Genomic DNA, 12,151 nt, shown 5'->3' with positions numbered 1-12,151 from the left:
TCAAATAGCTACTATGGGGTGAATTGTAATTCAATTGGCCACCCATGTGTGACCTAGCATGACTGTGCAGCTTTCTCTGTGTGTTACAATTTCATTGGCCACCTGTGTGTGGCCAGGCTCAACCACATGGCCTTTGCTCTATAAAAGTTATTCTGTGAGGCTGGGAGTCGCTCGCTCTCTCTGTAAGAGGCGGCCCCAAATGGTTTTGAAAGACCCGCGGATCCCCTAACCCAAGAATCCAACACTGCCACTGGATGCAAACAGCAAGAGGTTTATTATCACGCAGGTACCGGCGGGTGGTCGGCAGCTCCGGCTAACCGAGCACACCTGGCTGGGGTGGTGCAGGATTTTTATAGACAGGTACAAACAAGTTTTGGGTGGGGTGCAACTGATTGGTTGACAGTTTGAACTTTTGAAAAAGGCATACTTGGTGTTAGCGGATTGGCTTTGGAAGACCCCCTCGCGCGAAGAGTAAGGCGGGAAGGGGAAACAAAGAGGGGAAGTTTGACCTTATTACTCAGCAGAAAGGCATCCTGCCTACCTGACTATGCAGCCCCCTGTCTACGTGACCTACATGACCATGCAGCCCCCTTGCCTACGTGACCATGCCCCGGCTATTAGGGGAGGGTATCTTGTTCAAACAGGAGTTAAGTGTCATGCCTTAGTAGCCAAGCTGTTACAGAAAAGCAAACAAGCGGTTAGTTATCCTATCTATCTTCCCGGGTATCTAAAAGCCAGCGGTTTACAGAAAAGCAAAAAGCAGTTAGTTATCCTATCTATCTTCCCGGGGAGGGGTCTTTCAGTTTGATTCTCCATGCTTGGCGCAAAATAAAGCTTTGCTTGACCTTCGCTTTGTATCAGTCTCACTCCTTTGATCACGGACCCTAACACTCCAGCCATAGGAAGAAATGTTTTCCTCACCTCCCACCCCAGACAATAGCTCAGCCCGTGCAAAACGACCACACTTTGAACTCCCTCTTTACTTCAATGGATGTGTAGTTCATAACAGCCTTCCCAAGTTCCCTTGCTTCTCCTTGAAAAATTCTGTCCATGGGTGCCTGAGTGGCTCAGTGGGTTAAGCCTCTGCCTTTGGCTCAGGTCATGACCTCGGGGTCCTGGGATGGAGCCCCACATCAGGCTCTCTGCTCAGCAGGAAGTTGGCTTCCCCCTCTCTCTCTCTGTCTCTCTGCCTTCTTGTGATCTCTCTCTCTCTGTCAAAAAAAAAAAATCTTTAAAAAAAAAATTCTGTCTGTCCTTTGTTCCCCAGTCTTGCCTATGGTTTTGCTGCAGCCTGTTTGTCCTGGATTGCAATTCTCTTTTTCCAAATAAACCCATTTCTTGCTAGTAAAATAACTGGCAGCCTCTATTTTTAAGGTAAACAGAGTTACAAATACATTTACTTCCCATTTAGAAATATAAGGGATTTAGAACTTTAAACAACTAGCCTTCTCTCAGTGGATGTTGTCTGAAGGAATGCTTGGGAATTCTGATGCTGAGAACAAAGGTAAAAGAAAAAAATAGATTTCCTTACAACTTAAAGCCCATTAACAAGTCTTTGAGATAGGCAGGTGACCTTCCTCTTGGAACTCAACTGCCTTGATGTTAATACTTTGCTGAGGGCAAAAGGCAATCTTAGCTTAATATTATCTTGACCTCCAAGATCCTGTAAGTCTAGTTTAGCATACAAAAATGCCAGGAATGTCTGGCTGGCTCAGTTGGTAGAGTGTGTGACTCTTGACTTTGGGGCTCTGAGTTCAAGCCCCACTTCGGGAGGTTGAATTTCCTTAGGGAAAAAAATATTTGTGCTGCCCTAATACATAAAAATTCCTTTAGAAATTTCCCTTATCTCTACCCCACCAAAGATATATGTTAGCAATCATCCTTCAAGCATATGACCCACTTGTATACATGGTCTTGTGACTAAGGTTTTGCTCTGCAGTAATAAATGACCTTTTCCTAATGATATCTAGCCCTTCAAGGGTTTAGTTCGTCAAGGTCCTGGAAATCTTGCTTCCAAATTCCTTAGAGACTTAGGCTATGCATAACCCTCTCCCAACTTTAGATTACATAATCAGTTACCCCCTCATAAACCCAGTGCTGCTCCTTCTGCCCACAGGTTCTGTCTCCATGTTGGGCTGGCAGGAAGGGGGCTACCAAAGATGGTGTAAGTTCCCGCCACAAGACCTGAGCTCGGACAGGAGAACAAAGGCCCAAGCAGGAATCTGAGACCCCCGCCCCGGGCTCCTGTGGACCAATGGGATCCCGATGAGCAGGCGGGATATCCAAATAAGGGAAACTTCCAAAAGACCCCTGAGCTTCCTCCGAGACCCCTTAAAAGCCCCCTCCTCCCTGCCTTGGGTGCGACTTCCGCCACTCTGCTTTCCAGAGTGGCGGAACCTCGCCCGAGGGTGCCCACCTCCTCCCGGCGCAACTTTCCTGGCTCCCCTTCTCCTGAGCCCTGAAACTTCGCCGGAGAGCGTTTTTAATAAATCTTGCCTTGCACCCACTCTGCCTGGTGTTGTGTTTATCTCGCCAGAAAAAACTTTACACTCCATACTTGAATTTTAACCATCTTTCTGCACCAATAACGTCTCAAGAATTTCTTCTCAACTTTTCACTCCAAACTCCAACATTTGCATATCAATTCCATCATTTTAATTCCATAGGGGGATATATTTGCATTTACAAAATAAATGATCATCTATTTTGTAAAAAAAAAATGTACCTCTCTCACAATCTTGATTCCTTCTCTCATTGAGACTTTTCATCTGGGATCACTCTTCCTTGATCTTAAATATTTTGCTTAGAATTTTATTTTCTGTGGGTTTGTTTTCCATTACATTCCTCATTTGGGTCCTCATATAATAATAGTCTTATGTCACAAATTCTTTTTTTTTTTTTTTAGATTTTTTATTTATTTGACAGAGAAAGACACAGAGAGAGAGGGAACAAGCAGAGGGAGTGGGAGAGGGAGAAGCAGGCTTCCTGCTGAGCAGAGAGCCTGAGGCTCCATCCCAGGATCCTGGGATCATGACCTGAGCTGAAGGCAGACGCTTAACGACTGGCACCTCTGTCACAACTTCTTAAGAGACATTTTTACTGTGTATAGAAATTTAATTTCGTGGCCACTTTTTTCTGCATAGAGACTGTTCTTACTGCCCTCCTGACTCCCAAACGACATTTGGTACATCGCCTTTCTTTCAGACATTTGTAACATACCTGATGAGGGAGCAGGAGGCTGGCTGAGGACAAAGCAAAAGCTGGCGCCTTGCACCCCCTCTTCACCCGCTCCCCTCCATATGTGTAGCATTCCTCAGGCACCCCTGACTGCCATAAAACGATAAATAGTTAACTTGCAGGGATCGCAATCCTGCAGAACAGGAATCTCCCTTGCCCCACAAGATGTCCTAGAGACCTAAACAGGGAGGTTACCTTATCCATAGCACAAATTTCCAGAGGCAAATAACTCTTGGTTCCTGAAGCCCTAATGTCCCCCTCCCACCATAAACTGGAGGAGACTGGAGTAGAAAGGAATGTAAATGATAGCCAGATCATAATGCCCCACCAAGAATCCCCCATTATCTTGATGTTAGTGCCTGACCTAAAGACGACATTGATCAAGCCATAAGGGCAAAGACTCCCCCCCCCCCCCCCGCACCTTGTAGGCCCTCCCTAGCATGTGAGAACTCTGTCGAAATCTCCCATTCCTTCACCACCTCCCCCCAACTGTGGGGTATATAACATGCCCACCTTCACAACCCGGGGCAGCAGCTCTTCCTGCCCACGGGTCCTGTCCCGGTGCTTTAATAAACCACCATTTTGCACCAACGACGTCTTAAGAATTCTTTCTTCAGTCGTCGGCTCCGAACCTCCTCACCCCACCCAACCTGACTTAGGTTCTGGGACTTCATCATACCTACAAGGAATTGAATACATCTCTATGTACAGAGTAAGAAATACTATTTTGTAAAAAGGGGCTGCACCCCTGTTCTACACAGTCACTGATTATACAGTCAGGAGGAATGACTTCTGAGGTGATCAGAGGCACAAACACTGCCCACGTGCTTGAGCGGCGCTTAATATCCCTCTTCATGTCCACCTGGTCGGGTGTCAAGTCTTTCCGGTTCCTCGCCCTCCACGCTGAGCTCACAAAACTAACTCCAGAGTTGCAGGCTACAAGAGTTTACTTGATGACAATATTTATTAGCTTCCACCTGTAAAAATCTGAGAGAAATTAATTTTCTGGTGAGCAGTCTCTGCGCAGAGTCCTGAAATAATATCTCTAAGCATTTCTGTAATGTGTTACAGCTCGACCTTATGGGAAATATGGGGACGGCTCCTTTAAGGGAAAGAGCAGCCCCGCCAGTCCTCTAGGAGACGCAATTTCTAGACTCCGCTAGCTACGGTGGCTCCAGAGGCGGCGCAAACGCCTCTCTCCAGTGTGGTCGCGAAGGAAACCACATTACCCAGGATTCTCTGCGATGCTGGGCCATTGAAGCCTGGGGAGAGGGGCATTTCCGTTGGTGCGGGAGATGTCAGGGAGAGACTTCCGTTCCCCTCCGGAGCAGACATGTTGTTTGTTTTTAGATTAACCTACCGGGTCAGTGTCCAGACAGCTGTCAGGCTTGAGTGACACGAGAAGGCAAACGCGAGAGGAGGCGTTGTCTCCCCTGAACAGAGGCGGACCTGAGGATCGGGTCCTTGCACCTGTCGACCGCTAATGACCCCCTCCCCTCCGCGCGCCTTCCCCGGTCCGCAGGTTCCGGTGGCCGCGGTCGCGCTGACCGACCCGACGCAGGTGGGTGCTGTGCCCTCGGGTTCTCGCGCGACCTCCGTTTCTAAACGCAGTCCCTCGAATGAGAGCCGCCTCAGGGCGCTGCCGCTTAGGCCCCTGTGTCTAGACAGCAGGGGCGCCCCTGGTTGGGCCCCATTTCTGATCGCCGGTGTGGCGGGGTGTGGAGGGACGTCGCGGACAGAGGGGCCAGCAGATGCAGAGGCTTGGAAGGCGACACAGACGGAGCATTCGGGAAACCTGGAGCCTTGGTGTGTACAAGGATTAGAGTGTGAGGAGGACTTAGACCTGCGGTGTCAGCCGGAGCAGCTCTAACGTCACTGTGAGCGTGCTGGGAGCTATAGAGGGTTCATCTGAAGGCTTTTAAAAGTATTTCATAGGCTGCTTGTGGAACGGACAGACAAGGTTAGGAAATGAGGCGGCCGGTGAGGCACAGAAAGAGAGACCTAGTCCGAGGTAACACAGTGGCCTGAAGACCTAGGCACAGAAGGTAGGCAGTTAGCCCGGGGTATTTGCGCCTGGTCAGCAGTAGGGGACAGGCATGAGCTCCTTCGTGCTTGCTTGTCTCTCACAGTCTCCCTCTTCCCACAGGTTCCGATGAACTCAGAAGTAATTATGGACCCTGTACAGGTGAGGGAAGGGTGTCTGTGCTCTCAGCCATCTGACCCCCCCACCCACCTGGTCTCCAGGATTTGGGTATCATACAGCACTCTCTTATACTCTCTCAGGTCTTGAGTCTGAGGACCCTGGAGAGGTCTCCAGCCCAGGATTTTGAGCCCAGGCCAGGGGTTATATAGAAAGCTTCTCATTTTGGGTAACTGTTGGAATAAGATGTGGAGAGTTGTTCCAGGTACAGGAACTAACATGTGCATGTACTTGGAGGAGAGACTGAGAGGGAAGTTTTCAGGAAACAGCAGGTCTCACCCATGGGTGGTAGGAATCAGGAGCAGGTTGCCGGGAGTCAGGTCTAGACCAGCTGATAGCTAGGCCTCTGTTCTGAGAGTTGTGTAGCCATGGGGGTATGGAGTGGAGGAGGTAGGTGGTCTGCTCCAGGTTTTAACAGGCACCCTGTTGATGCCAAGTGGAGAACAGACTGTGTGTGGTGAGGGTAGAAGGAGCTCTGGTGTACACAAGGAAACGGGGGAGGGGGTTGCTTCAACATTCCAGGTGAGTGGTAGGAAGGGATGGGCCGGAGGGGAGCTGTGTAGGTGGGAGAAGTGTGATCAGATTTTTTTTTCATGTGTGAGAGAGAGAACCCCAAGGTTTTAGCCTATATTAGCTGGAAGGGTAGAAGCTCCGTCAGCAGAGATGGGCAAATCAGTGCTAGACATAACTCAGATTGGATATTAGGATTTTAAATTTGTTGCCTATGTGAAGAGTCTAAGATGTTCCAGAGAACACCAAGTGGAGGCATCAGGTGAGCTGCTGGACACAGGACTGGACTTCTGTGGAGGGGTTCATGATGGAGACATCCAAAAAGTAGCAGGTGGTGTGTAGGCAGGTTTAAGAGGAAGAATGTGCCATGCAGTGCAGTTAGTGAGCCAGGAAAGTGATGGTGGAGGCCAGTGACTGGGTGGGGGGCCAGAGTTGTGAGACAGAGTTGGATCCAGAATTTTGTGCACCTGAAAAGTAGTGTGAACTGATGGCTCCTGGGTCTTGGTTTTGGGGGCCTAAAGGAGAAAGGTGAGCCCAACTTTGGTTGTGGGGTAGCATGATTTTAGTAGCCCCAGGAGAACTGGTTGTCAGGAGGTGGGGGTGGGGGATGGGGAGAACAGAGCAGTCCTGCAGGCTGGGCCCAGAGGTTAGATGGTGCCTCTCTGACCACATGCCTGTGGTTGCTATTGGCAGGCACCATAACAAAGGCATGGTTAGGAGAGTGCAGACACCATTGGCATCCATTCCCTATATTTCCTGAGTTGAGGAATTAGGTAGGAAGAAATGCAGGAGGGACATCTGTGGGGGCCTGGATGGGTGTCCTTGGGAGAGAGGCTACTCATGGACTTGGCTCTCCCCATTGTGGCAGGGACAGGTGAACTTTGAGGACGTGGCTGTGTACTTCTCCCAGGAGGAGTGGGGTCTCCTTGATGAGGCTCAGAGATGCCTGTACCGTGATGTGATGCTGGAGAACTTTGCACTTATGACCTCGCTGAGTAAGTCCCTCACACCCACCCCAGCGTCCTATATTGGGCTCTGCTGCTCCCCTATCTCCCAAGGATAGTCTAGTCCTTCCTGTTAACAGAGTTTGTTCTCTCCCTGCCGGGATGCCCTGTCCAGATCCATGTGCCCATGTCCCCCAGTTTCTGGCCCCTCCCTCTATCTAATGTCTGCAGCAGCCTGTCTGGGTCAGGAACTGCAGGACCAGAGTGGTCACTGCTGGCTGAGACCACTGAGATATTTGTGCAAGACCCTACTTTGAGGTTTATTTTATAATACTTGGTTTTCTTCTCTGAGTGGTGGGTTACCCAAATCAGTGCTGCCCATTTACCTGTCTCGTCTTCCCTTTAGGAGATGAATCTTCCATGTCCCATGGGGTTCCTTCCCTGGAGCTGGGCAGCAAGACCTGGATGTCTGACTGGGCAGATGTTATTCCAGCCAGGACTGGAGAAGCTCAGGGTGGGTGTGGCCCTGGGGAATGGGAATGGGGAAGGATGTAATGTTGGGACTATGTTCCTGTCATTCCCTAACCTCTCTCCCACACTTTACTTTCCCATGTACACACTTGTCTTATGCTCTGACCTTTGGCCTCTGGCTGTTCCCCACCTCAGCTTCCATAGCTCACCTGTTCCTCTCCACTGCTTCCTCTGCAGTGCCCCTCAACATTGGCTTATACTCTGTGTGTCGTGAGATGTGCACATGCCCTAAACTGCCCTTAGATACCAGCTACTCAGTGGTAGCTCGTCAGTAGTCAAGCTGCACAGCTCTCACCTGTCCCCCCGTGGAATGTACTTCCTGGGTTGTTACCCCACAGACTGTACCCTGTCCTCCTAGTCAAGGCCTCTTCCATTCCTTTTTACTTTCTTTTTTTCCCCCTTAGACTTTCCCATTCTGTGATCTTTAGATGCCAACTACTGCACGCAGCCCTTTACTCAGCTTGAGCTTGGGCCTCTTGTTCTGACGGCATTCCTGTGACCTTGATCTTACTTCGGTTAGACATGCATATGTAATAAGGCCACCCCTTCCATCAGTGTTAATTTGTACTTGTCCTGTACATTTGTCTGCTTTCAGGTTGTTGGCATGGAATGGATGACGAGGAGATAGCTTTTGAGCAGAACAGTTTTGTGGGAGTGTCACAGGTCAGGACTCCCAAGGCACGTCCTTCTACCCAGAAGGCCCACCTCTGTGAGACATGTGGCTTGGTCTTGAGAGACATTTTGCATGTGGCTGAGCCCCAGGGAACACACCCTGAGCAGAAATCATACATGTGTGGGGTATGTGGGAAACAATTCTGCTTCATTGCAAACCTTCACCACCAGAAGCAGCACAGTGGAGAGGAGCACTTCAGAGGGGGCAAGGGCAGCCCCTTGTTTGTGAGCAGCTCCCCTGTCGAACCACTGGAGATCCCTTGTACGACAGGGAAGAGTTATAAGGACTTCCCAACTAGCTCAAATATTTTCCAGCAGCATGCTCCTCATAGTCAATGGAAGCCAAACAGTAACACCAAATGTGTGGGTGCCTTTCACAGTGGACAAAGGCATTACGAGTGCAATGAATGTGGGAAAGCCTTCAGCCGCAAAGACTCACTTGTCCAGCACCAGAGAGTCCACACTGGAGAAAGGCCTTATGAGTGCAGCGAATGTGGGAAAACCTTCAGCCGCAAACCCATACTTGCTCAGCACCAGAGAATCCACACTGGAGAAATGCCATATGAGTGTGGCATATGTGGGAAAGTTTTCAATCATAGCTCCAACCTTATTGTACACCAGAGAGTTCACACTGGAGCAAGGCCTTACAAGTGCAGTGAATGTGGGAAAGCGTATAGCCACAAATCCACACTTGTGCAGCATGAGAGTATCCATACTGGAGAAAGGCCTTATGAGTGCAGCGAATGTGGGAAGTACTTTGGTCACAAATACAGACTCATTAAACACTGGAGTGTTCATACTGGAGCAAGGCCCTACGAGTGCATTGCATGTGGGAAGTTCTTTAGCCAGAGCTCTGACCTTATTGCACACCAGAGAGTTCACAATGGTGAAAAGCCCTATGTGTGCACTGACTGTGGAAAAGCCTTTAGCCACAAACATGTACTTGTTCAACACCACAGAATTCACACTGGAGAAAGGCCATATAAGTGCAGTGAGTGTGGGAAGGCCTTCAGGCAAAGAGCTTCCCTCATCCGACACTGGAAAGTTCACACTGGAGAAAGGCCTTAGGATGGCAGGGAATACACCATTTCCTTGTTCCATTGGTGACTGACAGCAAAGAGAAGCTCTGAGATTAATTAGCCTTCTTGAGTAGCCATCAGCCAGAAGTTGAACCGCATAACATTTAAACATCCACCCTGAGGAGATTGTTCTGAGTGCAACATATGTGGGAGCTTTCTGGTGCAATGTTGCCCATTGTAACCTGTCCAGAAGCCTTGCCAGAATTCTGTCACTGCCCGTGTCTCTGGAAAAACAAAAAACAAAAAACCAGCCATGTATGGAATGGCAGAATCCCACATCGTGCACAAGTCACCCCAACATGTTCTAATAGGCAGTCCTCTGCTCCTCCTCCCTTCCCCAGAGGGAATCATCAGTACCTGGAGCCCATTAAAAAGCCACACTCCTTCCTGCCATCCCCACTACCAGTTGGTATAAGCATATACACGACCTAACTTTGGTCAGAAGGTGGCAAGCTTTGTTCTGCTGGCTGCTTGCAGAGAAGGTTTCTGTTTTTCATGGACTTCATTGGTCTCATTTTGCACTCACGATGGATTTGTGCAGTCTTCACATCACCTACCTTAGGAGTTGTCTGTCTCATGTTTTGTTTTTGCAACAAATGACTTACTTTTTCAACTATAGTTTTGGGGATTCTGTTCACTCTGCGTTGTATTGAAAACAGAATTGGATTCTGCCAGCGTGAAGGGAGGAAGAGCTTTTGTGAGAGTGCCAAATGTTGCGTCTCAGTGGTGTTAGCAGAATGGCAAGCAAGGAACATCTTTCATTTTGGCCTAACTTGCATTACTGCTCAAGGTCTCCTATGAAAGAATACTAATCTTGGTGGGCCTAATCTTTTGACCTATATGCCAAGATTTGTGATCATGGTCACCCTGAACACTGGGCAGTTGTGACAGCCTCTGGTGTATCTGGGGGCAGTATGAATTGTTTCCCTTGTCCCAGAGGGAGTTTCATAGTCCCATATTCTCTTGAGGAGAACTTGACCCCTGGGACCTGCCAGTGCCCCTGAAATCTATTATTTAATAAGCAGATGTCACTGTCTCCTAAAAAGACTTGGTAGAATCATAAATTGGCACAGGTACTGATTAATAGGGAGTTGGGAGCAAACTACAGGGAGTGTGACTCTAATAAACTTAAATCCACATGTTTCCATCACTATGGCTTTGGTACGAGGTTACAGAAATTCTCAGGATTCCCATATTTGTGTCTCTTATGGCTACAGTCACTGTCAGAGCAATCAGTTGAAGCATTTTCTGCAATAAAATGCACATATTTATAGTGTACAGTTTGATAAGTTTTGATACATGTTTGCACCTGTGAAGCCAAGTTTTCTGATGTGCCCCACAATCCCTCTGCCCCTTACCTATTCCCAGGCAACCATTCATCTTGCTTTCTGTCACAGTAGATTTATTTGAATTTCCCAGAATTTTCTTCAATTAGCAATAATTGTGCCTCGGATAAACCTCATCGGCTACAATACTGCCACTGCGCAAAGCTCCCAGAATTTTTTTATCTGTGGAAAAATTTCTATACACAGGTAACACTTTAATATGTACTCTTACGTATCTGGCTTTAACTTTGAATAATTATCTTGTGATCCATCAGTGTTAGGACCAATTCATTCCTTTGCATTTATGCTTTTTCTCTGATTTTAGAGAAGTTCCAAATCAGGTGATCCAGGTGATCCAGTAGAGGGCTCACACAAAGACAGTTACAGTATCTGTTCAACCTTTTCCTGGACGTGATGTGTTAACTTTCCTGACTTACTCTGTGGGTGACACAGACTCATCCTGGTGTAAAGTGGAAGGGGATTCCAGAACAGGGATAATACAAGAAGGTAGGGGTTTCTAAGAGAATGTCTTGGATAGTGGCTACCACAATCATAAGCTTTTTTTTTTCTTTTGCATTTTTAATCTTTCAATGATGAATTACATGGACTAATTTTAAAGACTTAAACCAGTCTTACATTTCTAAGATGAGCCCCGCTTGGTCATGATGTATTCTTTTTATGTATTTTATTTATTTGCCTTTTTTAAAAAATATTTTTGCATCTGTGTTGATGAGAGATTTGGTTTCTAATTTTTCTTAATGCCTGAGTTTAATTGGTATCACCATAATGCTGGCTTTATACATCATGTTGGTTAAGTATCTCCTGATTTTTAATTTTTTAATTTCAGTTTCTGAAGAATTGGTGTTGTTTCTTCCTTGTTTTGTAGAATTCACCAATTCACCACGTCCAAGTGAAATAATTGGACATGGAGTTTATCTTATGGGAAGATTCGTAATTACAAATTTAATTTTCATAGTGGATCTAGATCTATAGAAGTTATCTTTTTTCCCGTGGAGTGAGCATTGGTGGTTTGTGTCATTCAAGGAGTTCATTTTATTTAAGTAATCAAACTTTTCAAACCATTATTATTTTAGTGTCTACAGTCTTTACTGATGCCACCTGTAATTCCTGTGTTAACCTTAAAAATAAAACTGCCAGTTATTTTACCAGCAAAAAAATGGCTTTTTTCAGGAATAGCTGAGATTACAATCTAGGACAAGTGAATTTTAGCAAAACCATAGGCAAGTCCAGAGAACGGAAGTGAAGAACGCTTTTTTATAGAGGAAAGGAGGAAGTTGGGAAGGGCTGTGATAAACTAAAAGTCCACTGACCTAAACTGGGGCTTGTAACTACAGTTTGTTATTACTGAGCTGTCACTGTCTCTAATTCGTTGGATGTTGCCAGGAGAGGAAGAAATCTCTCCTCCTGCTAGGATAATAAAGTAGTACTGGCTTGCAAGGTCCACCTCTTCCTGTCGAGTCTGCAGTAGGCAGCTAGTGCCACGCATGAGAGCACCCCCTGCTGGCCGCCTGACCTCATTCTAAATGAGGTTTCCTTTTATTAATGTGCCCATTTCCCCGTTTTGATTAAGATCTTTCTTTGAAAGCATTGCCAATCAGTAGTCAGAATCTTTATGCTTACTGGTTTTGTCCC

The 12,151-nt window shown here is 47.2% G+C and overlaps 1 protein-coding gene and 1 non-coding gene across 4 annotated transcripts; one reads left to right on the top strand and one right to left on the bottom strand.

Moving 5' to 3' along the window:
- The first annotated feature begins 4,514 nt into the window (after positions 1-4,514).
- On the top strand, positions 4,515-12,151 carry ZNF772 (zinc finger protein 772). 3 transcript variants are annotated; one of them, XM_059381955.1, is made up of 5 exons: positions 4,515-4,798; positions 5,384-5,422; positions 6,816-6,942; positions 7,298-7,405; positions 8,018-12,151. In XM_059381955.1, the coding sequence occupies exons 1-5, from the start codon at positions 4,721-4,723 to the stop codon at positions 9,160-9,162; spliced, it is 1,497 nt and encodes a 498-aa protein (XP_059237938.1). In that variant the 5' UTR covers positions 4,515-4,720; the 3' UTR covers positions 9,163-12,151. The 3 variants fall into 3 exon arrangements, with proteins under 3 accessions (XP_059237938.1, XP_059237939.1, XP_059237940.1); XM_059381957.1 differs by lacking the exon at positions 4,515-4,798 and adding an exon at positions 4,965-5,043; XM_059381956.1 differs by lacking the exon at positions 5,384-5,422.
- Positions 10,531-10,665, bottom strand: LOC132006264 (U4 spliceosomal RNA). The gene has a single exon (XR_009401037.1). It is a non-coding gene; the product is annotated as a U4 spliceosomal RNA (small nuclear RNA).

The sequence above is a fragment of the Mustela nigripes genome, chromosome 17 (genome assembly GCF_022355385.1).
Source record: "Mustela nigripes isolate SB6536 chromosome 17, MUSNIG.SB6536, whole genome shotgun sequence".
Classification (NCBI taxonomy): Eukaryota; Metazoa; Chordata; class Mammalia; order Carnivora; family Mustelidae; genus Mustela; species Mustela nigripes.
The sequence above is the reverse complement of the archived record's forward strand: the minus strand, read 5'-3'. Positions and strand labels throughout refer to the sequence as shown.